This window comes from Pan paniscus, chromosome 16 (assembly GCF_029289425.2).
Source record: "Pan paniscus chromosome 16, NHGRI_mPanPan1-v2.0_pri, whole genome shotgun sequence".
In the NCBI taxonomy this organism is placed as follows: Eukaryota; Metazoa; Chordata; class Mammalia; order Primates; family Hominidae; genus Pan; species Pan paniscus.
This window is the reverse complement of record NC_073265.2, coordinates 21817528-21843829: the sequence shown is the minus strand read 5'-3', so window position 1 is coordinate 21843829 and position 26302 is coordinate 21817528. Positions and strand designations below refer to the sequence as shown.

Below are 26302 nucleotides of genomic sequence, written 5' to 3'. Positions count from 1 at the left end.
GAATGAGACCTGGGTTTTTATTCTAATTCTGCCATTTACTGGCTGGGTAACCTTGATAATCTCCAAGCCTCAATCTCCTCATGTGCAAAATGAGGAAAATAAAATGGTTATATGGTTGTTATGAGAATTAAACAAAGGCAGTGCATGGGAAGCATCTAATTAATAGACGCTGTTATTACTCAAAGAAAACTAACTCAGGTAATTTATAAAGATGAGCAAGTACCTGTCCAGTAGATCTTAAACGATCAGAAGAACAATAAATAGAATTTCTTGCTTAATATCAATTCAGTGTATGACTATCATTCCTCCTATATATTTAAAATATTCAATTAAAATGTTAAAAATGAAAGTCTTTGGCAGAATTTCTCAGACTGCAGTTAAAAAACCAAGCACAATATAACATTCTCCTAGTTGTAAAAATCAACCCATATAAAAATGACTGGAATATGAAGGCAAATCTCATTCATTCGTTTATAGGAATAAAAGGAAATTAGCAGTGTGGAATGTTTGAAAAAGGGTGTGTTGGTCTACCACTGATGTTCTTGAAATTAGTCTTTGTGTTAAATAATCCTGGAGTCCGGGATACATTGGTAAACATTCCCATAAATGCACATCAGTGTAGTACATTTATGTCTGTACTTTCAGGTCAAAGTATATTTGTGCTTTTTCAAATAATTATATAATAAAAATAATCTTTTAAGGGTTGTGTGATACATACTTAGCCTTGAGGTTTTTTTGTTGTTGTAGTTTTAAATTTTCACCTCAACTGATCACGTTACACTTCTGGAAAAGGGTCACACTATAGTGAGATATCTCAATTATAGTGAATGAGAGCAATGTGCAACTAGCCATTAAAATTAACTTCAGAATTAGGTTTAGCATGTCATTTTTCAGGAATTAATCGGCTCTGACTACATTCCACTTATTATTTGCCTGCTCTTTCAACAGCCTGACCACAGCCCGACTGAGCAGGATGACAGGACTCCTGGCAGACTTCAAGCTGTCTGGCCACCCCCAAAGACAAAAGACACAGAAGAAAAAGTGGGACTGAAGTACACTGAAGCAGGTAATGTGAAAGGAAGCTAGGGACCCGGGAAGGAATCTCCTCCTGCAATGGCTTTTAGTTCTAGCTTAGAATTTGGGGTTTTATTTCATTATAAAATGTAATGCTGAAGGCTTTCTTTTTGGTTTTGCTGTTAAAGTGAACCTTTGCACACTTATTGTTAAAGAGCCTCTGAAAGATGAAAGATGAATGGAGTGGAATGAATGAAAAGGGGCATGTGTGTGAAGTAGGAGAACCTTGGAGGACCTGATGGAGAAGGTAGATTGCAAATCCCTCAGGAAGCCGGTGGTTGGTCCTCATACAATTTTGTGAGCTGGCAGTGTTGCTAGGAGAGGCAGAGTATGGTTCTCTAGAGCTGTAATCTGATTTGTTGTTTGTCTTTGAGTAATGCTTTTGAGATAAAGGAACCTTGTGCAGAGTGAATGTACAGATACCATATCAGTTACTCGTTCACTTTTGTGAGACAAAGCTTTATTTAATGCACGGCCAACTTTAAAGCAACCTAACTCTCTGGAAACCTGCCTAGGAACTTTACTTGAATTTATTTAAATGAAATGGGAATCTAGATATGGTTACTATTTAAGTGGAAGTTTCACATGAACTGTAAAATGACACCAAAGCATTAGAGGATGGGTATGTAAGATATTAAGAATTGGATGTGTGTGTATATATATCCATGAAACCTCTCTGCCTTCTTCCTGATATTTGGAGATTACCTATACGTGGCTTATATTTGTTGTTTTTATTAGGTGTATGTGTGCATTAAGGTCTATCTATCTATCTGGTTATAGAAAAATACTTCTTTCCATTCCTGTTCATTGATAGACATGAACAGATCAAAGTTGGGTGGTTCAGTAGGTTTTTCCATAATATCAAATTACTCCAGTGATTGAGAACACACTGGCAGCTGAATCTTGAGATGATTTCTAGCTTTCATTTACACAGTTGCTGTTTATGATTCTGCAGGGCATTGGTTACTTCATAGCATTTTCTTTCTGTGGTGTTTGACTTACAGGATGAAAACTCATATCCTTAATGAAAATATGTATAGCAATTTAAGTCTTCTTTCCCACATTTGATTTTCCAAAAATCATAATTGTGTAAGAATGAACAGCATAAGGGTGGAAAATGATTGTTTCATCTGAGCAGAGCAATTCAGACACAGCAGTAAAGAAAGCATAAGGATGTTCTGGGTAATTGAAGCATAGAAGTAGCATAGGGCTAAACTTCTGTTTAACCCAAACTTGAATGGAAAATTTCCTAAACCACATTAGATCACTTTTTCCTTTTGCTTTGTTTAGTCCAAACACACTTAACTTTATTTTCTCTAGGGTAATTACATATATGACTGTATCAATGAGGGTCGTACTAATCAGGAATCAGGTGGCACTGAAATGGAGTGATTTGAGGAGAGTTTATTAGAGACCTTTCACAGAGGTACAGACGGGGTTTAGAAAAAGCAGTAAGAGAGCGCTACTCTGGGGCCAGTACCAAGGAGAAGCTTTTACCACACCCAGGCCTGAAGGGGCAAGAGTAGAAGCCGCTATGGAAAACTAGAACTTAAGAGGGAGGCTGAGTGGTGTGGAGGCAGCTGCTGGGCAGGACCCGCAGCCCTCAGCAGGGAGGTGCCGCCGGTCCATAGTGACATGCCAGGCTGGGAGCTGAGGGCACACAACCTGATCTCTTCTCATCCCACTCTCTGGTCCCTCATCGTCATTCCCATTGGCCAAACCCAAAGAGAAGTCAGCAGACTGGGAGCCACTTGAGGCTATCATTTCAGGCCTGTCACCGGGGCCCAGAAAGGGCACAGACCTGGAGAGGCACGTAGAAGATCCCCTGCACAGTTATGCTGCCCCCATGGGCGCCCAGCAGGCCCTGGGCGGAGAGACTTTTAAAGCCCTCCTGGAGAAGAATCTGCACAGACATGCTCGTGTTGTCATACCACACGACACGGGATTTTAGTACAAGGGCACAAAGACAAGCTTCTGTTATTATCATCCTGTGGGAGGGTTATGTTTTCTAGTATAATAAGTTCATAGAAAATATACAGCTATTATTCGAGGCTTGCTCTGTAGAAAACTACTTCATCTTAATGTGAAGGATTTGTTTACTGATCTCAGAAAATCTCTCATAAGGTTTTAAATGTTCCCCTACATTACAAAATAAAGTAAAATTTGAAGATACCCAGAAAAATCATGAAGCAAAAGAAACTTTCTATGATTCTATTTCAGAGAAACTGTTGTCACTTTTGAAACTAGGCCTATGAATTTAATGTGGAAAAATAAAAATAGAATTTGAATCATTATAGACTACTGTTCTTTTCCAATTATTATTATCACTATTTTTTTGATACGGAGTCTCGCTCTGTCACCCAGGCTGGAGTGCAGTGGCACCATCTTGGCTCACTGCAAGCTCCGCCTCCCAGGTTCACACCATTCTCCTGCCTCAGCCTCCCGAGTAGCTGGGACTACAGGCGCCCGCCACCACGCCTGACTATTTTTTTTGCATTTTTAGTAGAGACGGGGTTTCACCGTGTTGGCCAGGATGGTCTCGATCTCTTGACCTCGTGATCCCCCCGCCTCGACCTCCCAAAGTGCTGGGATTACAGGTGTGAGCCACCGCGCCTGGCCTACTGTTCTTATTTAAACTCTTTAAATGATTTTTACTAATTATAAAAATTTATTTGAGTTATACATGATGTATTATGAATAACAGTACTGTAAGTCTTTGTAAGTATTTTATCTTAGGATAAATGCTTATAGGTAGAATTGCTATACATAAGAGTATATGCCTTTTTAAGGTTTCTGATGTATATTACCATATTGCCATAGTTGTTTTTTCTTACTAAATACCTATCCCTAAAAACTACCATTTTTGAAACTGTTATTTTACTTTTTATCATTTGTTTTTAATTTTACTGTGTTTTCTGATGTGTGGAAGTTTTAAATATTTACATAATCAAATCTGTCCTTTCATTATATAATTTCTGATAATTCTTTAACTTAAAAGACTTTCTCTGATCTAAGTTTACCAATGTTTTCACATTTCTTAAAGAGTTTCTTTCTACTTCTTTTTTTCTCTCTTTCTGTCACTCCATTTCATATGAAAAATTTAATTTGGTATACAGTCTGAGGTAGAGATCGAAGACAACTTTTTTTTCTAAATTGCTAATTAATTCCATACCAGACTTTTGGAATAATTATTTCCTCTATATCGTTTAGGACTGTTGGGGGCCTTCTATTGTCTTTGATATGTTTGTATATTATACTATATCTTATTGTAGCATTACAATACATCTCAGAATCTGGCGGTTCCATTTCTTTTGCATACTTTTAAAAAATGTTTTTGGATTTCCTTATATATTCATTCTTCTAGAAAAACTTAGAATTTTTATTGGAATTGTATTAATTTATAAATCAATGTGAGGTAGGAATGATAATGTTCAGTAACTTCACGAGGAGCGTGTCTTATAAAACTATTCAAAGTTTCTTGACATTCAGCAAATTAAATATATTGTATTTATTTACATATAAATATATACTTGTATATATGTATATATCTTGTATTTTTTTCTAAATATCTTCCCTGGCATATGTTTTAAAAGATAAATACATGGTATGGATTTGCTTCTTGTGATTAGTTTTTCTTAGAAATCTAATGTGCTCCTAAACCTCTAGTGACTCGAGCATGCTAGCTTTATTGCAGGTGATTTTCTCCCCAGGGACAGGGCTTGACTGGGTGAAGGACACATTTGGACTGACCTGTGGTACCTTCCCTCAGTTTTACTGTGGTTAGTGATTCTTCATATTTTTAGATTCCTTTAAAATCTAGCAATGATAGAAAGCACAGAAGAAAACATGACACTGAATTTAACATATATTTTAGGCCCTCTACCCCACCCCACAGCCATCTGTGGGCACTTGGAGGTTCAGAGGGAGAACCTGTTCCAAACACTCAACCGAAAGCTGGGCTTCCTTTCGCCTCCATCTCCTATGTTGCATTATGAAGGGCTGCCTGAAATTTCTCATTATTAAGACATTTAAAAAATACATTGTCATGATGTGCATCTCAAAATCCTCAGGGGAAGTGAGGTTAATGTTTTTGGAATTAAAATGATACCATTTAGGGAACTGTCAGTGACTGAATTACTCACAGAATGAGAAAGAAAAAAGTTTGAAGAAAAACACTCATGCTTTCTGAGTTGAATTGTGCATATGTGGTTTCTCTCTCAATGTGCATCTGGAAAAGCTTTTCTCTCTACCTGAAGCATCTCAGAGCTGGCCTGGGGCTGGGGAATGGCAGATGTACTGCCCTGCTGAGTGTGAGGACCATAGCTTTTGTAGAGAAGAGAACTTAGCACAATACATTGTAGTTATTGAAAGTAAGCAAATTGTCAAGACATGTGGCCTCTCCAGGAGACACATCTTTCCTCAGAACCTAGGAGCAATTCAGAAACATCCCTATTTAGAGTATTTTAAATTAAATAGAGAAATAACCCATTCCTCAATTTAATAAAGATCCACCTATTTTCTGGTTTGTTTCTCATTTTAATTTACTTCATTATAAAATGAGAGCTATTTGCCACCCTTCCTGGTAAGTCAGGTATCCTTGCTTTATCAGTCAAAGAGAGCTATAAACACCTCGTACTACTTTATTGGCCTACTATAATTTGAGTTTTAATTTCTGCATTCATAGCTAACAGGCTGCGTTAGTCAGCAATGGATTTTCCTTTAAAGTTATGTGTCCAGACAAATTATCTTAATTTTCTCTTTCACCGTCTGGGGAATGGGTTTGTGCATTGTACTATCTTTCATAGACCCCTGTAGCCTGCTATCATCACTTGCATGGAGTTGATTGGATTGTGATAGCCTAGAAATTGGAAGCTGTACAGACTAAAGACCAGAAAAGTCTTGCAGTTTGTGGGTGCAGAAAAAGGTTTACTGGGAAACTAGAGGTGAAGTGTATTGTGCTAAGCTTCCACTTAGTATACGTACACAGCTGGGAGCTCTAGAGGAGACTGACTCTCCCAACATAAATGGGAACTAAAGCTTGGCTTTTAGGAGAGGAATCAAAAGTGCGGACTTGGAGACTCAAGAATCACATATTGTGTTCAAGCAAATATTAGTAAAGATCTTTGGCTCAGGAGAGTAGAAGCAAGAGATTAAAATATAGAGTCTCAGTTTTTAGAATATAAAAATCTGAGAGCTGCAAACATCTTAGGTCATTTAGTTTAACTTACTCATTTTACAGATGACAGTAGTGAGATTATGAATTGCTGAAAGATACACATAACTTATTAATACTCTGTTGATAAATTATGTGTAATAATTATGAGGTGGAATTATAATTTGGAGATAAAGACAGGCTAAAATTGAAGAGTGATGGATTAAAATTTTTTTAAATCTTTTTGCCAATGTACCAGTATCTAAAGGTCCAACAAGGAAAATACATGGGATCAGAAGCATTTTTTGTGGGAACGTAAATTAGTACGGCCATTATGGAAAATGATATGGAAGTTCCTGAAAACTAAAAATAGAACTACAAAATGACCGAGTAATCCCACTTCTGGGCATATATCCAAAGGAACTGAAACCAATATGTAAAAGATAGAACTGCACTCCCATGTTCATTGTAGAACTATTCACAATAGCCAAGACATTAAATCAGTGTAAGTATTCATCAGTGGGTGAATGGATAAATAAACTATGTTATATATATACAATGGAATACCAATCAGCCTTAAAAGGAGGGGGGGGGGGAGTTCTCTCAGTTGTGCCAATGTGGATGTATCAGGAGGACTTTATGCTATGTGAAATAAGCCAGGCACAAGAAAGACAAATGTTGCATGATCTCACTTATATGTGGAATCTAATAAAGTTGAACTCATAGAAGTAGAGAATAAAATGATGGTTATCAGAGGCTGGGGATGTGAGACGGAGGGAATGGAGAGTTGTTGATCAAAGGGCACAACATTTTAGATAAACAGGAGAAATAGATTTTGTGATCTGTTGCACAGCAGTGTGATTATAGTAAAAAATAATGTATTCTGTATTTCAAAATAAGAATAAATTTCAAATGTCTCACCATAACAAATGATATGCAAGAAAGGTGATGCATATGTTAATTAGCTTAATTTAATCATACCACATGGTATGCCTGTATCAAAACACCACATCATCTACCCGGTCGTAAAGGTATACAACTATGATTTGTCAATAAAAAATTATGCAGGTTATTACAAATTATGGGATCTGAAGTGAGTGGACCTGAACAATAAAGTAGAGCATATGAGGCCATCCTGGCTCACTGGACTCATCTGCAAAAACTCACTTGGTTGTTTCACGCTGTTCTTTTGATTCCTCAAATAGGAATCAAAGAAGGGAGTGAATGGTATTTTTTACGCTATGAAGCATAAGCAATTTCAAGCAAATAAAAATGCCTCTAGGCTGTGGATTCTTGGAAAGTTCAGGTGAGGTTCATTCAACTACCGTTCATTGAGCCACAGTTTGTGTGGTAAAATGCATGGTGTACATGTAAATGGTTTTGGGAGGTAGGTGGACAAACATTTTTATTTTAAGAGTTGTTATTTCAGTGGTTTTACTGGGTTTTAGAGAAAATAAAACCAGTGCATTCAGTCTACTTTGAGGCCTCTTTTGGGAAGATTAGAATGAGGTTGATATTCCATATTCCACACCACATTTTTACAGACATCTTTCAGTAGTCGTCGTCTTTCTCATAATTTCTATCCAGGTGGCTTCATTTTTCTTCTGTTCTGCAAATCTCCGTCTATTGCCAGCCACCAAGTGTTCTTTCTCCAGATCATCCACCAAGCGGCCTCTCCACCATCCTGGCTTCAGCCTCCTCCACCACCAGCCCCGCCACGCCTTTCCACCACCAGCCCCGCCACACATTTCCACCAGCAGCCCCATCACACCTTTCCACCAGCAGCCCCACCACACCTTTCCACCAGCACCTCCATCACACCTTTCCACCACCACCCCCATCACACCTTTCCACCACCACCCCCATCACACCTTTCCACCACCACCCCCATCACACCTTTCCACCACCACCCCCATCACACCTTTCCACCAGCACCCCCATCACACCTTTCCACCAGCAGCCTCATCACACCTTTCCACCAGCACCCCCATCACACCTTTCCACCAGCACCCCCATCACACCTTTCCACCAGCAGCCCCGCCACACCTTTCCACCAGCAGCCCCGCCACACCTTTCCACCAGCAGCCCCGCCACACCTTTCCACCAGCAGCCCCGCCACACCTTTCCACCAGCAGCCCCGCCACACCTTTCCACCAGCAGCCCCGCCACACCTTTCCACCAGCACCCCCGTCACGCCTTTCCACCAGCACCCCCGTCACGCCTTTCCACCAGCACCCCCGTCACGCCTTTCCACCAGCAGCCCCGTCACGCCTTTCCACCAGCAGCCCCGCCACGCCTTTCCACCAGCAGCCCCGTCACGCCTTTCCACCACCAGCCCCGCCACGCCTTTCCACCACCAGCCCCGCCACGCCTTTCCACCAGCACCCCCGCCACGCCTTTCCACCAGCCCCGCCACGCCTTTCCACCAGCAGCCCCGCCACGCCTTTCCACCAGCAGCCCCGCCACGCCTTTCCACCAGCAGCCCCGCCACGCCTTTCCACCAGCAGCCCCGCCACGCCTTTCCACCAGCAGCCCCGCCACGCCTTTCCACCAGCACCCCCGCCACGCCTTTCCACCACCAGCCCAGTCACGCCTTTCCACCACCAGCCCCACCACTCCTTCCCACCAACAGCCCCATCATACCTTTTCACTTGCAGTTTAGTTCCTTCTGCTCAGTCCGCTTTTCATGTGTTTATAGCCATCGACTAACTCAGCAAATAGAGCACACTCTTTCAGATCCCCTCTCCATAGAAACCAAATGGGAAATTGTAAATAACAATTTTTTCTTCTTTTGTAGAACAAATTATTTCTGAGAAATAACTAAACCCAAAGTTGCAATAGGTAAACTCGGAAGCACTTTTCCCCCCAAGATAAAGGGAAGCACTTGATGAAGGGGTGAGAACATTGAGATGAGAAAGATAGAAAATGATTTCAGAGGGAAAGGAAAGTAGGACCGGGGAAGTCCTGAAGACATAATTAAGTTTGACATTACTTTTACTGCAGGGGTTCATGGGTTTGAGCATCAACTAAACTTGAGTTCGAAGCTTGGCTCTGTCATGTGCCAGCTGTGACATGTGGCAAGATAATTTACTTCTGTGGATTTTCATCCTTGTCTCTAAAAAGGAGGGTAATGATAATTTTAAACAATTATTGTAAAGGTAAGACAATATATATGAAGTTCTACTGCAGCACTACTTTCTTTTTTTAAACCAGTTTTTATAGAAGAATAACATAGAGAAAAGTACACAAGAGTATATAGCTCTGGGTTATAGCAAAGTGAACACACCCAGGTAAACACTATGTAGATCAATAAATAGTACATCTTTAGCACAACAGAAGGTTCCTTCTTGCCCCCTTCCAATTGCTACAATTTCCCTTTCCGTCAAAGAAAACTACTATCCTAACTTCTAATATTATAAGTTAGTTTTATCTGCTTTTCTTAAGTTGGAGTCTCACTCTGTCACCCAGGCTGGAGTACAGTGGTGCCATCTCAGCTCACTGCAACCACTGCTTCTGTGTTCAAGCCATTCTTCTGCCTCAGCCTCCCGAGTAGCTGAGATTACAAGTGTGTGCCACCATGCCTGGCTAATTTATTTGTATTTCTAGTAGAGATGGGGTTTTGCCATGTTGGCCAGGCTGGTCTTGAATTCCTGACCTCCAGTGATCGCCTGCCTCAGCCTCCCAAAGCGCTGGGATTACAGGTGTGAGCCACTGTGCCCGGCCTAGTTTTATCTGCTTTTGAACTTAATATAAATTAACTCATTTTGTGTCTGGCTTCTTTCTGTTAACGTTATGCTTGTGAGAATCATATATGTTGCTACATGTACCAGTAGTTCATTTATTTTCATTCCCCTATAGTATTCCATTGTATGAATATATTGCAATATATTTATCCAGTTCTAATGCTGGTGGACACTGATGTTATTCAAAGTTTGTGGCTGTTACAGTGCTAAATCAAGTTAAGCCTAAGGCTGCCTCTTTACGTATTTTAAGTTCAACCTTAAGGTTTCTATGTACATAGTGAACTGTAACCCAAATGGAAGTGTAAACGGACTGTAGCCTACTCTTGTGGCAGTCACTGAGTTTTGGCCAATCAAAGGGGGCCAACTGTTCAAACTGTGTTTAAAATAAGGTAAACGCTGAGCTGTAACCAATCTGGCTGTTTCTGTACCTCACTTTGGTTTTCTGTATGTCATTTTCCTTTTTCTGACTATAAATCTTCTGTGCCACATGGCTGCACTGGGGTCTCTCAGCCTGCTTTGGCCCAGGAGACTGCCTGATTCTCGAATTATCCTTTGCTCAATTAAACTTTGTTAAACTTAATTTGGCTAAGGTTTTTCTTTTAATGGCAAACATTACTCTGAACACCCTTGGACATGCCTTTTGGTAAATGCAGGGAGACATTTCTTTTGGGTGTATACCTGGAAATAGAATTGCTGGTAATAGGGCATATCTGGATTCTATGTCAGCAGATGATGCTAAACAGTGTTTCAAAGGGATTTTTATCAGTTTATACATCCACCAGCAGCATATGACAGTGCTGGTTACTCCACATTCTTGTCATTTGGTGTGTTTGGTTTTTCTAATTTGAGCTCATTCTGGTTTTAATTGGTGTTTCCTTGATCACCAGCCAGGCTGAGCACTTTTTCATGGCCATTGCGTATCCTCTTGTGGGGTGCCTGTCTGAGTCACTTAATTTTAATGAATTGTCTCTCTTTCTCATATTAATTTGCAGAGAAGTTATTTTTATATGCTGGATTTGAGCTCTTTGGTTAAGTGTGTTGCAAGTGTTTTTTCTCTCTCTTAATAGTGGTTTTTGATTAGGATAAATTCTCAGTTTTACTCTAATGAATCTGGTTTTATTGGTTAGGGCATTTTGAGCCTTCTTATTTTTCTAACCCAATCATGAAAATATATATTTTTTAATTATCTTTAAAAATCATTAGTGCTCTTCATTTGTCATTTAGACCTGCAATATACTGGGCGTTGATTTTTTTGTTTGTCTGTTTGTTTTGTCTATGAGTTGAAATACAGTCAAATTTGTTTTTCTGTCCAAATTACCCAGAATTGTTTATTGAAAAGCCTACCTTCACCTTCTGGGCTGTATTCTGTTCCACTGTTCTGTAGCTTTGTCTAGCCTTGTACCAGTTTCACACTGTCTTAATGACTCTGTGAACACAAAACCTGACAACATGTACCCAAGGTGATCAGGGTACAGCTTGCTTTTATACATTTGAGGGAGATGTAATACATTAATCGATAGATGTAAGGTTTTCATTGGTTCACTCTGGAAGGGTAGGACAACTCGAAGGGGTGGGGGGACTTCCAGGTCATAGGTAGGTTTAAACATATTTTGATTGGCAATTGGTTGAAAGAGTTATTATCAGTAGAGAGGAATGTCTGGGTTAAGATAAGGGGTTGTGGAGACCAAGGTTTTATCATGCAGTTGAAGCCTCCAGATAGCAGGCTTCAGAGAGAATAGATTATAGATGTTTATCAGACTTAAGGTCTATGTTGATATTAATGCTGCAGGGGTATAATGAGGCATGTCCAATCCCCACTTCCCATCATGGCCTAAACTAGTTGTTCAGGTTAAATTTTTGAGTGCTGTGGCTGAGGAGAGAGTCCATTCAGATGGTTGCAGGGGTTGGAGGGCTTCAAATTTTATTTTTGGTTTACAACTATAACTCTGTAATCAGTTATGATACCCTGCTAGAATGTGTCCTTGTTCCTTGGTTATTCTCAGCTCTTTGTATTTCCATATAAGATACAAATAGCTGGAACTGATCTATGAATAATTAGGCAATATAGAGTTTTAAATAACTGAGACATAAAAGCTTTCACCAAAAACTGTTGGAAAGAATTTCAGCCTGCATTTTCCAGAAGCTGTGATTGGCTTTATGTCTGCCTCATGGTGGGATCCCTCATTTCTTCAACTCCTTTTTGATGTTTGCAAAGTATTTAGTTTTCTTTCTCTCTACCTAATCTATTGTGACCATTTCATGTAGAAGAGGAGGGAAAGGGTAATTGGGTTTGATAAACAGATTGCTCTTGCTTCTCAGTATGAAATAGTATAGATGGATGCAACATTGTTAAGATCATGCCTTTCTTTTCTTACAGGAACCATTTTTTACATCCTGAAAATTTTTTTTGCGGAAGGGCACCTTTACTTGATCCAAACCCATGTAAAAATGAAATGATGCCATAGTCATAGTTGAGGACTTAATAAATATAAGAATATTTAGATGAAAAAAATCTAACCTTTTAATTTACAGGATTGTAGAAATACTCTTAAAGAACATCTTGGTGAGATGGTGGAGTATAACCAGAAATGTATATTTAGTTGTATAGTAGGAAATATATTTTTGGTCTTTGTCTCTATTTCCGGGCACAGATCTCCTAAAACCCTTTGAATTTCCTGAGAAATAGGAGTAATATGTGGATTTTTTATTATTCAATGAGCCCATTTCAACTGTACTTGAGTTTATGCAAATGAGATGACTCTTGGTAAGGCCCCTAGAAAGTTTCAGGATGGGGGTTGGACACCGGAAGGTTCACATCTTCGTTAGAGGGTTGGATTTTTTAGCACCTCCTCAACTCTCAGGGAGAGGAGAGGCACTGGAGACTGAGTTCATTCACCAGTGTCCAGTGATTTACTTAATCATGCCTACGTAGTGAAATCTACATTAAAAACTCCGAAAGAAAGAAAAGAAAAGGAAAGAAGAAAACAAAGAAAAGAAAGGAAAGAACGCTAAACCATAGCGTCTGGAGGGTTTCTGAGTTAATGAACACATCCTCATGTTGGAAAAGTAGCATGCCTCAGCTCCACAGGGGCAGAGACTCCCTTTACTAGAGACCCTTCCGGACTTCACCTATACCTCTCCATTTGGCAGCTCATTTGTATTCTTTATAATACATTATAACAATACAGACAGCATTTTTTTTTTGAGGTCTGTGAGTCTTTTCCAGGAAATTATCAAACTTGAGGTGGGGAGTATTGTGGGAACACCGAAGTTTGTAGCCAAGTTAGTCAGATGTATGGATATTCTGAGGACCCAGTACTTGCTATTGGCCTCCAAAATGAGGGCAGTCTTGTTGAAGCAGGATTCTTCTTGGCCCCTTTCCCAAACTTGCAGCAGGGGCACCCCGTCTACTCGGCATGCTGCACTCAGCCCCTTGTGGGAGTGAGCACATGAGTGAATGAGTGCAGGGTTTGGCTGGCAGCTCCAAGTGCCAACATAGGAGCAACTTCTGTGCAGTGCCCATTGCCAGACCAGGCATGTTACCTCAAGGGGAATGTGGCGATGCCCAGGCAGGGGTGCCTGCGACCCCAAAGCCCCAGAGGGAATGTTAGTGTGCTAATTAGTTTTTTTAGTTCTGCTGTCTGCAGCCGGTTGGATGGTGGTGTGTTAGCAGCCCAGTCAGCAGTTGGCTGGCGTCCACCAGTGAGGGCAAAGGCCTAGTGCTACAGCGTTTCAGAGTACCTGCACTCAGTGGGTCCCAAGCTCTTGTCCAGCGTTCAAGAAGAATGAGGTCACACTGACGATTGAAGGGTGATGAGAGTGGAGGATTTTATTGAACAATGGAACAACTTTCAGTAGAGAAGGGACTGTGGGGAGTGGGGATGATCCCACACCCCCACAGTCAGGTGGTTTCTCTGCCTGTGGTTGGGTCTGGGGCATTTTATGGACTCAGAATGGTTAGTGCATGCTGATTGGTTTGTGAGTATGCAAAAAAGGTTAAAGCAAAGACACCACTCAAAGGTGGGCATGACAGTGTAGAAAACCAATTAGAAAAGGGTAGGTGTATATAAAATAGGGGAAGGGTAGGGATCAATCAGAGGAAAACGCATCAAATGGGAAGATAAGTTCTCAGTCTGGTCCAAGGATTTAACTTACAGCTTGGCTTTCAGGCTTTAAACTGTCTTTAGCTTTGAGGTGGGGTTTCACCAGGGATCCACCCTTATTTGCCTAGGTATTTGGCTGCCTCCTGTCACTATCATTGTGGGGCTGAGCCTGTAAACCTGGAGTCTGATGCTAACTCTGGTGTCAGAATTGAATTGAATTGAATTGAATTGTAGGACACCCAGTTGACATCAGAGAATTGGTGTTGATATTGGAGAATTGGTTGGTGTCAGAAAAAGACATCAGACAGGTGAAGTAACTGTTTTTCTTTTTGTGTATTTGTTTAAGTCTTTGATTCCATGCACGTGTATTTGCATGGTTGTGTCCATGCTGAACCCAGCATTTTTACCGAGTTCCTTTTTATCCTATCAATGTTTTCCATGTTTTTTCTGTAGTCTTCCTAGTAACCATTTTTAGTGGCTACATGCTGATGATAATTTTAATAAAATATTTTAAATCAAGTATTTTCAGACATTTCAGTTGGGAAACAAGAATCTCAAGGCAAGACACCAGCATCGTTATGTATAGTATTCATGTGTTCTTTGAACTGGAAGGAACCTTGGAGAATATCAGGTTTAGCTCTCTCCTTTATTGCAGAGAAATAGATGTCCAGAAAGGTTGCTAATTAGTGATAGTGTTAGCAGCGGCCTCAGTTCTTTCCTCCTCAGAAGAAAGAATTTGACCAAGGGACATAAGGCAGCAGAGGGAGAGACCAAGGCAAGTTTTAGAGCAGGAGTGAAAGTTGATTAAAAAACTTTAGAGCAGGAACAAAAGGAAGTAAAATACACTTAGAACAGGGCCAAGTGGGTTACTTGAGAGATCAAGTGCAGTGTTTGACCTTTGACTTGGGGTTTTATATGTTGGCATGCTTCCGGGGTCTTGTGTCCTTCTCCCCGGATTCCTCCCTTGGAGTGGGCTATCAGCATGTGCAGTGGCCTGCCAGCACTTGGGAGGGGCTGCATGTACAGTGTGTTTATTGGAGTTGTACACGTGCTCACTTGAGGCATTTTTCCCTTACCAGTCAAGTGTTTCTAGAGGAAGGTCATATACCAGTTAAACTCTGCCATTTTGCCTCTTCATGCCCATGCTTGAGCCCACTCACCCAACTCCTGAGATCTTACTAGGAAGCTGCTGATCACCAGTTTCAGGTGTTTATATCTGTTGGGAGACTGCCGTTCTCTGGCACCAGGTGTGACCAATTATTAGAGCGGCACTGTCACAACCACCTATCACCTGATGCTTGCCTGACATCCTGGTGGTGGCAGGGGACCCTGTCCTGCCCTGCTCATGTCTGACTAGCTACGTACTGTAACAACAGAACCAGGACTAGAAAGTTGGTCTTCTGACTTCCAGTTTAGTTTTTTCTTTCCATTTTTAATGTGGCCATTTCTTTCAGCCCAGCCATGATTCACCTCAACCTTTCCCAGACTGTTTTATTCAGTTCTGATTAAAGAGGACACATCTGATTCTCAGGAAGGATAGAAGGAAGCAGTGTAAAAACTCCAAGGAAACATACCCTGGAATGATCATACCTAATTCAGAGAATGGTATATATATAGAGGAAAAAGCAAAAATCATCCTTCACTCTATATCCCTCGATCCCTCTGCCTTCTTAAAGGGGGGGTCCTTGTGAACAGTTACTTACATTGTTTCTCACACACTTGTATATGCACTCATGAATACATGTACACCGAGTGGCACATCACACAAACTATTTCCACATAAGTGGGGTCATACTATAAAATCTGTTCTAAGATGAGCTGCTTTTTACCATATACTGAAACCTTTCCATGTCAGTGCATACAGAGCACTCTCCCTCTTCCTCATTATTTTAATAGCTGCATAGTATTCCATACAGTAGTAATTTATAGACCTATGCCTGTAGTAATGAACCTTTTAATTGCTTAGAATCTTTCACTGTTTGCAAATAATGCTGTCATTAAATTCTTGTATATTTGTTTTTATGCATACCTGTGAGTACCTTGATGGGACTGAAGTGGAATTGTTGTGTCCTGGCCCATTACTTGGTAGATACTACACAGTTGGCCTCTCAGAATATTAAACCAAAGAAAGAATGCCCATTACTCATACTTCACCAGCATTTATTTAATTTATGCCTATGTAATGGGTTAAAAATCACACACTGTTTTTTAAATTTGTAGTTTTCTGATAAGTGGTGTTGGACATCTTTTCATTTATTGACCAGTTGGATTTCTTATGAGCTTGCTGGTGTTCTTGGTCCTTTTGAAAACGAGGTTCTTAGTCATTTTTCTTACTGATTTGAAGAAGCTTTCTATGTATTAAAAAAAAATCCTTTTATCATTGTATGTATTGGAATCTTAGGAAACTTGCCATGACTTTCCTTTCATGGTGTCTTTCATTATACAAAAGTTTTATGTAGTGAAATCTGGTCTGAAGGAAGCATTTTCCAACCTAAAGTTTAACAATATGTATACAGATGCTTCTTGACTTACAATAGGTTTATGTCCTGATAAACATATCGTAAGTTGAGAATATTGTAAGTCAAAATACACGTTATATGCCTAACCTACTGAACATCACCTTAGCCAAGCCTACCTTAAATATGCTCAGAACACACTTTAGCCAACAGTTGGGCAGAATCATTGAACACAAAGCCTATTTTGTAATAAAGTGTTGAATATCTAATATAATTTGTTGAATACTGTACCAGAAGTGAAAAATAGAATGGTTATATTGGTTGTGTTAAAAGAAAAAACTTCAGCTGAATTAAATTTAAAGGAGTTTAATTGAACAATAAACAATTCGTGAATTGAGCAGCCCCTAGAATCATGGCAGAATCAGGGAGACTCCAGTGCAGCCATGTGGTGGAACAACAGTTATAGACAGCAAAAGGAAAGTGACGTACAGAAAACATAAGTGAAGTACAGAAGCAACGGGATTGATTAGAGCTTAGTGTTTGCCTTATTTGAACACAATTTGGACAGTTGGCTACATTTTATTGGCTAAAACTCAGTGATTGGCACAGATGTTGGCTGAGGTCAGTTTACACCTCCACTTGTTATAGTTCACGATGTATAGAAAAACCTGTAGGCTGAACTTAAATATGTAAGAAGGCAGCTTTAGACTAAACTTGATTTAACAATTCCCCTCTTTTGGTCATTTTCTCAATTTTGAGAGATTGACCAAAACTTTAGTCATTGCTATCACTATCACCATCGTAAATTACTAATTTGGTCTTGAAACCCCCTGGAAACAGAACTGTGAGTTTTGCAAAGGTAGGAACAAGGACTTGAGTAGAGGGTATCTCCTTATGTTGGAACATCTTGTTTTTAGGAGAACAAACCTGGTCTGTTCTGGTCTAGGAGCTATGTGTTTCCTTAAAGTCTCAGTTTAATAATGTCACATTTACCACAAGTGACTTCATTTTTGTTTGGTTTTGTCTGTTGGGGCCTAATGCATGAGCTAAGTCCAAAACAAGGGCCTCCCATAATTTTGTTTAAAAAAAATTCCCCCTTTCTGGTTAGATTCTCACTTAGGTTACAATGTGACCAAAACTTAGGGCCTTAGCACCTAGTTTTGACACCCAAAATGATGGTAACTGGCCAATATGTTCACACAGAGAATTTTTTACAAGATTAATTTTTCACAAACCTTCCACAACTTGTTGAAACCTTTAGCTTTATCTTACCTAATTTAAAACAATCCTTTAACCGTCTAAATTTAGGAAAGAAAATCCACATTTTGATGACTTCTTTTAATCTTTTACTAAAAGCACCTTTTACTTTCCTGATACAGTTTGGCTGTGTCCCCACCCAAATCTTATCTTGAATTCCCATGTGTTGTGGGAGGGACCTGGTGGGAGGTAGTTGAATCATGGGGGCAGGTCCTTCCCATGCTCTTCTCATAATAGTAAGTCTCATGAAATCTGATGGTTTTATAAGTGGAAGTTTCCCTGCACAAACTCTCTCTTTGCCTGCCGCCATCCACGTGAGATGTGACTTGCTCCTCCTTGCCTTTTGCCATGATTGTGAGGCCTTCTCAGCCATGTGGAACTGTAAGTCCATTAAACTTTTTTTTTTTTTTTTTTTGGTAAATTGCCCAGTCTCGAGTGTATCTTTATCAGCAGCATGAAAACAGACTAATGTATTTCTTTACGCACCTTGCATGTAAAACTTTTTTTTTAGTAGTCTCAATTACATGATATAATGGTAACTGTTAGAAACTTTTACTTTTAGTGCATAAATATCCTTTCATGAATCCTTTCACAACTTACAAAGACCATCTACAACATGCCTGGACTTTCTGAATTGTCCTAAACATCAGTCTTATTAAATAACCAGTTATTTTACTTTAGGACAAGATTTTACCATACAAGATTCTTTCTTATATATAATCTCATTTCTTTATAACTTCTTTGCATAGCTAAGGGATGTGGCTAATTCCACATGTCCCCAGGCCTTATGTAGAATCTTATGCTCCAAAATAGGTTAACTGAACAATTTTCGAAAGCTGAAGAAGCAGTTTATGACCTTAAAGTATTTAACAAACCTAATATCTGACCTGCATAATTTAGACCACATGTTTACATTTTGAAGACATTTTTATTTTACCCATAATCTTTAAAACTTTTTATTTCCCAAAGATTACCAAAGCTACAGGAACTAAAAGGCATTACAGTTTTTAATTTTTTCAAAATATTTGATTTAAGCACTTATTTTTCTTTAAGCAAATTAGAGCTCTTTTATGTAAAGATTACACACGTGCACATATATATATAACTACTCAGACAGAAGAAGATCCAATAGTTGTAAGATTTTTCATTTACCAGTTTCTAAGGTTTTTTTTAATTGGATTACTTGCTTTAGGATGGAGTCCTTGGAGGAATAGGGCCAGGAAAGTATGCAGTTTCTACAGCCTAATATAATAAGCAGGCACAGCTAGAAGGCAAAACAGATCTCCACAAATTAAGGGTCCCATCTTTATACCAGAACCTGGATTTCAAAAAGAGGGAGTCAGCCCATCTCCCATGGGAGTCTTCAAAGTCATTTCCTGATACCCTTGATAACTCAAAATCATCAGCTAACACCATGCAAAACTGAAGAAAACCTTAGATTTTGAGAGGGATCTATTTGCTTTTAATTTCTGAGGCTTTATGAGGAAAACAGAGGTTTTTCCCAAAACAGGGTCTGTGGTGCTTCCTCTGCTTTTCCCAAGGTGTCCCAGGCTGTTAGAACTTGAGTATTTGCTTTAATTAAGCTGGCTTTTAAATATAGCACTGTTTATAAAAGTTTTTTAAAATATCTTATTACTCGACTTTAGGCACACAAAGTGGCCAATATTTCTCGCTTTTAAACTTTGCCAAAAGTAACCTCACAGGTGAAAACAAGAAGCCTGAACTAAGGTTATGACTTAACCACAAGTCTATGAGGTACTTTCAAAGAGGTGGCAAACAGTTTTTATAAAATCTAGAATCTTCAAAGGTAACTAAGAGAAAGGAAGATATAAGAAGGGAAGCTAGAAGATGCTCATGGTGGGGGAAGAGAATCAGCAAATGGTAAAGGCCACACAGACATTAACCAGAAAGTACTCATTTCCTAAGCCAGACCGCCATTGTAAAATGTCAGAGACCAAAAGAAAGTACTGCCATGTGGTTACAGGTTACAAGATCAAGTTCCCAAGGACATAAAACAAAATGGAGATCTCATCCAGTTTTTTGCTTGTTTCAGGGAACTGCAGCAAAGTTTGTTACTGACCAGTTTGCCAGACTGGCTTGAACAGTGGGTTTATGAAGTTCTAAGCCCATGTTTTATCCTAAGGTATTCTTCCTTATGATAGAACCATGCAGAAAGACACACAAACCACACCAGATTGGCTACAGCTTAAGACTAGCCTCAGAAATCATTTTTTCCATTAATCAAAAGTTTACAGGGGATAAACAGTGATTTTTACCATTCATTCAACCAGTTTGCACAGAGAGAGAGACCAGAAGTCTGACTTGTAAGAAATTCTTACCGTTTTTGCCAGTATGTCAGGTTTCTGGGTTCTCTTTCCCTAAGAGAGCCCAGCAACCCTGTTTGCCATACCATAGCTCTGGGGTCCATCCTGCATCACAAAGAAAAATTATGAAACCACAGGCAAGCAAAATCCTCAATTTTGCAAGTTGCTGACCAAGGGGTTGCGTAGAGTAACCAAATTAGCATTTTTCTTTCTGGCCAGAGCAAAATACTTGTGACAAAACATAGACATTAGCCATTCTGCTTAGCACGCAGTATCAAACTGGCAAGTGTCAAACTTCTCCCCAGATGGGTCCTGTCATTTCTAAATCTTTTTAGAAGCTTCTGCATATTAATAGGCATCCCTAGATGAGACTAATTTGGGAACCCTCATTTTCAAATGCACTTCAGTGCATTGTTCATTCAGAACATTGCACTGTGAGTTATCTTTATTAACATTTTGCCATTTCTGTAAGACTCGCTGCTTCCCAGGCCTAATGTGTAAGCTGGAAGGAACTCAGTTTTCCAGATATTAAGGATCCCAGTTTTCTTTTTTTGACATGAGGACATTTTTATTCGAATGATTTCTCTAGAGATTGATATTTTCACAAGTATAGAACTAATATATTTATATGTGATATAATATACATTTTATATAACAGTAATAATAAATTAAAATCTTGGCTAATACCATTTCAGCAAGGCAAGAACAATATCCATGAATCTTTTATTATTTCATAATTAAATGCCAGATCAAGAAAATCAGTGAAAAATGAGCCTTAAGCCTGATGGCTCACGCCTGTAATCCCAGCACTTTGGGATGCCAAGGCAGGCAGAAGGGATCCCGTTTTTATTTGAAATATTGGCTTTGTTTTCAGGTTCCCTTGATTAATTTAGCCAGTGATTTTTTTTTCCTACCTACATGTGCACGAAAAATGAAACAAAGGGTTAGAACACAAAAATCCCTGTGAATTTTCAAAAGCCAAACTTTTCAACCCCTGCAGTGTTACCATTTACTACCAGTTTCTTTCTGACCCAGTGAGTTGCACAGGGCCTCTAAATGGATCCAAGCCAGTTAATTACCAGATCAGATTCAATCCTGGACCCAGTCCAGTTTCTGTCACGGCTTCCAAATCCAGTTTGGAACAGAAATTTGCACGAAGAAACTTGGATAGCTCAAAACATAAGTCCATGGAGCTCTGAAATCCAAGAGTCAACTTACTGCAATCCCCAGCCCCTCTGAGAGATCAAAGGAGACAAGTGGGTCCAGCAGATACAATTACAGGATTTTGGGGGTATTTCTTAACAGCCAGAAACCTCTGTGGCCAGGGGTGCTTTTGCCTGAGTTTTGCTCTGGCCTGCAGGTCCCACTCAGCCTGGCAGGCTGCCCTCGGGAGGTGCTACTGGCCTGGACTCCATGCCTACCAAGGGCAAGTGGAGTGGCATAGGGTGTGTAAACAAGTGAGCATGGGGTCCAGCCACTGCCCACAGCCAGGCATGCTGGCTGCAGCGGGATGGGCAGCTCCAGGTGCGAGCATGGGTGCTGACTCCCTGCGAGGCTACGGCTGGACTATGTACCACAAGCAGCTTCCACGGCTGGCATCAGAGAATGCGGTGGCACCTGGAATCTTGGGAGAAGCCAGAAACTGCAGAGCCCCAAAGCAGGTGTCACAGCCCTGGCTTGGGGAGCTCCTAGGTCTGGGCTCCCTGAAGGGTGGCAGCTCTTTTCTCTCCTTCTTGTCACCCACAGTGTGGCAAGCAAGAGCATGTTTCAGCCCTGTTTGTGTTACAGCTCTTTCAGCCCTGCCATTTGGCAGGTCCCAAGTTCTTGTCTCACAACAGGAAGAATGAGGTATATGGACAAGTGGAGGGGGGAGCAAGGTGTAGAGGAGCTTTATTGAACAATAGAGCAGCTCAGAGGAGACCCACAGTGGGTTGCTCCTCTGTACAGCTGGTCATCCTGTCATCTTTTCAGCTCTCAGCAGAGAGAAGACCCTTGGGTGTGTAGCTCCTGCAGCTGGTCATCTCATCATCCCCTTTCAGCTCTCAGTGGAGAGATGACCTTGGGGTGGGTAGCTCCTCTCTGCAGCTGGTCATCCTCTCATCCCTTTTCAGCTCTCAGCAGAGAGGAGATCCTGGGATGAGTAGTTCCTCTCCGCAGGCAGGTCATCCTGTCGTCTTCTCAGCTCTCACAGAGAGGAGACCCTTTGGTGGGTAGTTCCTCTCCACAGTTGGTTGTCCTGTTGTCCCTTTTTGAGTCTGGCTGAGTCTGGGATTTTATGGGCTTCGGAGGAGAGGAAATACATGCTGATTGGCCCATGGGTGGCCATAGGTGGGCCTGGAAGACGCACCATAAGTTCCCACTGTGGTCTGTGGGACTGGCAGCCCAACCTCCAGGCTTCAGGCCTTCCCCAGCTTGAAGGTGGAGCCTCACTAGGGACCTACCCCTTTTCACCCAGGAACCTGTCTGCCCCTTGCCACTGTTCATGGAGCCTAGAGTGTTTGTGCCAAGGGGCACCGGCAGGCCAATGCTAAGCTGCCCTCAGCCCCTCCTCAGCCTCCATCCCATGCTCATTGGTGCCCAAAGTCTTGAGGGCACCAAGGCCCCAGGGGGCTGGCATGTCAGCACTGCCCTGAATGTGTAGATACCCAACTAGGTTATGACAATGCCTGGGCTTGGCCTCAACTGTGCACTGAGATTAAAGCAGGTGCCAGAATAGGGGAGAGGCTGGGCAGTGGGAGCAGGCACCTTTGAGCCTGCAGGGAAAGGGGGACTTCCTGGGTCCCTGAGAGTGCAGAGATGCCCAGGTCCACAGCCATGGCTTGGGCAGCTGCAGCTGCACCCAGGAGGGCGGGGCTCTTGTCTGCTTCTGGCCCTCAAGAGCATGGGGATGCCTGGTTCCACAGCCATGGCTGGGCAGCTGCAGCTGTGCCCTGCCAACTTAGAAGGGGTGGGGCTTCTGCCTGTTCCTGGCTCCCACTGGCTGCATGGAGCATGTAGCCCTGGCCATGCCTCCCCAACTGCAGCCAGCATCATGGCAGTGGCTGCTCCATATAGGCCGCCGCTGCCATCAGTACCTTGCTTGTTTACACAGTACTCCTGGGTGCCACTTTTTATCCCACTTCAGACACCATCTGTTAAAAAAAACTTCAGCCAAATTAAAGTTAAAGGAGTTTAATTGAGCAATGAACAATTCGTGAATCAGGGAGTCCCCAGAATCACAGCAGATTTAGAGAGATTCTTGCGCAGCCACATGGTGGAACAAGAGTTATAGACGGCAAAAGGCAAGTGATGTACAGGAAATGGAAGTGAGACACAGGAACAACTGGGTTGGTTACAGCTCGGCATTTGTCTTATTTGAACACAGAACAGTTGGGTACATTTGACTGGCCAAAATTCAATGATTGGCACAGGTGTGGGCTACAGTCGGTTTACACCTCCATTTGTTATAGTTCATGATGTATAGAAAAACATTTAAGACATAAAAACGTAAGGAGGCAGCTTTAGGCTAAAGTTGATTTAACAGTTGTTGACTTTCGTGATCCTGTGATTGGGCACCATGGCTCGCTGCTCAGCTTCTCAAAAGGGTATTGTACTACATAGCGCTAACCAGGGAAGAGATCAAAATTCAAAGTACAGTTTCTACCAATGCCTACCATTTTTGCACCATTGTAAACTTGAAAAATCATCATAAGTCAAACCATTTTGAGTCAGGGACTGTCTGTATTTTAATATACACGCATATGTTTAGATTTCGCTTCCATTATTTGTTTTTGTGTTATGGATAAGGATATGTTAAGGGGTAGCAGTGTGTTATAATGATTGGGGAGCTGGGGCTATGGAATCCCATGACATGGAATCAAATTTTAGGCTTCACCAGCTACTGGCTGTGTGACTCTGGGCAAATTAATTCCCTTTTGTGCCTCAGGGATGTATTTGTTTTAAAAAAAAAAAAAGTTGGGGGGTTGTTTTCTGTATTTAATGATATAGTTCTGGCTCCTTGTGAAACCAAAGTAATGTAAGCTGTTATTATCAGTTTTGTTTTTCCCAAATTGTTCACCAGTTGCCCCAACACCATTTACTAAATCCTTCACTCTTGCTCTGAGACTGTGGAGTACCAACACTCTTGTTTATAAATCACTTTTATATGCTGATCTGTTTATAGACCTTTTATCATTTTTGGCTGATGTATTTCTCTAAACATTGTGCCAAATCTGTGTTTTTGTAATTAATGTAGTTTTAAAGTTATTTAAATATCTGATCATTCAGATTACCTCAATTTGTTTTTTTCCTCTAAATTTTGTTTGGATGCTTAGGCACATACACTCTTGTATATGAGCTTTAAGGTCATTTTCTCAAGAGCTATGAAATGATCCTATTGTAATTTTTACTGGAATTCTATTAAATTTATAGATCAATATAAGGAAACCTTATAATGCTGTCCTCCCATCCAGGAGCATAACTTGCCTCTGCAAGATTTCTTTTATGCCCTTCAGTAAACTTGTACCATTTTCTTCTTATAGCTTTTGCACACTTAGATTTATTTCTGGATATTTGATTGTAAATGGGATTTTTCTCATTATTTTTTCTCATTGGTTTTATTTATATACCAAAGCAATTGATTTTTATGTTTCTATTAATTCTGACTTTATGCTCTTATTAGTTCTAGCTTTTCAATGGAGAGAGCATTGGATTTTTTTTAGGTAGACATCATGACAATTTATGTTTTATTTTTTAATTTTTATTGTGGTAAAATATACATAACATGAAGTTTACTATCTTAATGATTTAAAATTTATTTTTAGCTGTGGTGAAAAAAAACACTGTGAAATTTACTATCTTTCCCATTTTTAATTGCATAGTTCAGTAGTGTATGTTCATATTGTTGTACAATGGTTCTCCAGAATTTTTCATTTTGCAAAACTGACACTATGTGCATTAAACAACTGCCACTTCCATCTTCCCTCATTTATATTTCTGCCAATCATGCACAAGGGTTCTAATTTTTTCATATCCTTGACAACACTTATTTACCGTTTTTTTTTAATAGTAGCCGTTTTAATGGGTATGAGATGATGTGGTTTTGATTTTCATTCCTCTAATGATTAGTAAGGTTGAGCATCTTTTCATTTGCTTATTAGCCATTTGTATGTCTTCTTGGAAGAAAGGTCTATTGAAGTCGTTTGCCTATTTTTTAATCAGATTGTAAACATTAGAAAATAAAACACAAATTGTTAACTATTTTTTTCCAGTCTTTTTTTTTTTTTTTTTTTAACTGGTGAGGAACGTCGAAAGAAAGCTGAAAAAGAAGTGAATAGTAGACATTATTGTGTTACTCCTGATTTTAAAGGTTTCCTTCTGATATTTTCCAGTTAGGTGTTATGGGTTGAAGATTTCTGGTTAATACTCTTCTATCATAGACCTAGGCTTCAAAGTATTCTTCACGAAAAGTAGTTTGAATTTAATTATTTAATTATTGGTATATTTGGAATGACCATGTGACTCATGTGATTTTTTTTTCAATCTGTTTAGTGATTTATATTTTAGATTTATTAGAACCACCTCTGCATTCTTGACATGAGTTTTATTTGGTCATGATGAAATGCTGAATTTGACTTGCCGATTTTTCTGGCCATTTTAAATAAGGAAAAGCCTTAGCCCAAAATAATCAACCTTTTGAATTCAAGATAAGGAGAACTAAAGGAAACTGGAGACATTTTCTGTATTTTAAGTACCAAAGTATCCAGTGACTCTGTAGTAGAGCACTAGATTTGTTAAAATAGAAACAATAACAAATGGCTTTCAGATCTGTCCTCTGTGCTAATCTCTGAAGTTATTTTAATGTGAAGACTCCTTCTTTGTACCACCATTCAAGATAAGTAGAAGTGAACTTCGATAAAAAAGATGCTATTGTATGTTGAGCTACATAGCATGGCTAGGATGACTCCTGGGGGATTTCCCTTGATTTTGTTAGAGCACATATTCTATCTGGTGGTGTAATCTTAGACATTGCAAGTAAATGGCTGTGACATCAGAGTCACCATTGCTCCCAGATCATATCTAACTCTTATTTAGTAATACCTAGCATATTATTAGTGTCTAATTCATTGGTGCTGTTATTAATTCCACTGTTATAAATAATAATCATTTATGTAGCAAATATTTACTAAGCATCTACTAGGTTCTGCTAAGTTTG

General features: G+C 40.1%; 1 protein-coding gene across 4 annotated transcripts in view; it reads left to right on the top strand.

Moving 5' to 3' along the window:
• FMN1 (formin 1) overlaps positions 1–26302 on the top strand; it is a 431150-nt gene that overhangs the window by 127624 nt on the left and 277224 nt on the right. For 3 of the 4 annotated variants that reach the window (XM_055098140.2, XM_034938470.3, XM_063596523.1), the window contains one exon: positions 949–1066. The exons of the other annotated variant lie outside the window; for it this stretch is intronic. In XM_055098140.2, coding sequence (XP_054954115.2) covers positions 949–1066 — 118 coding nt within the window. The remainder of the gene's footprint in view (positions 1–948; positions 1067–26302) is intronic. 4 annotated transcript variants of the gene reach the window in all.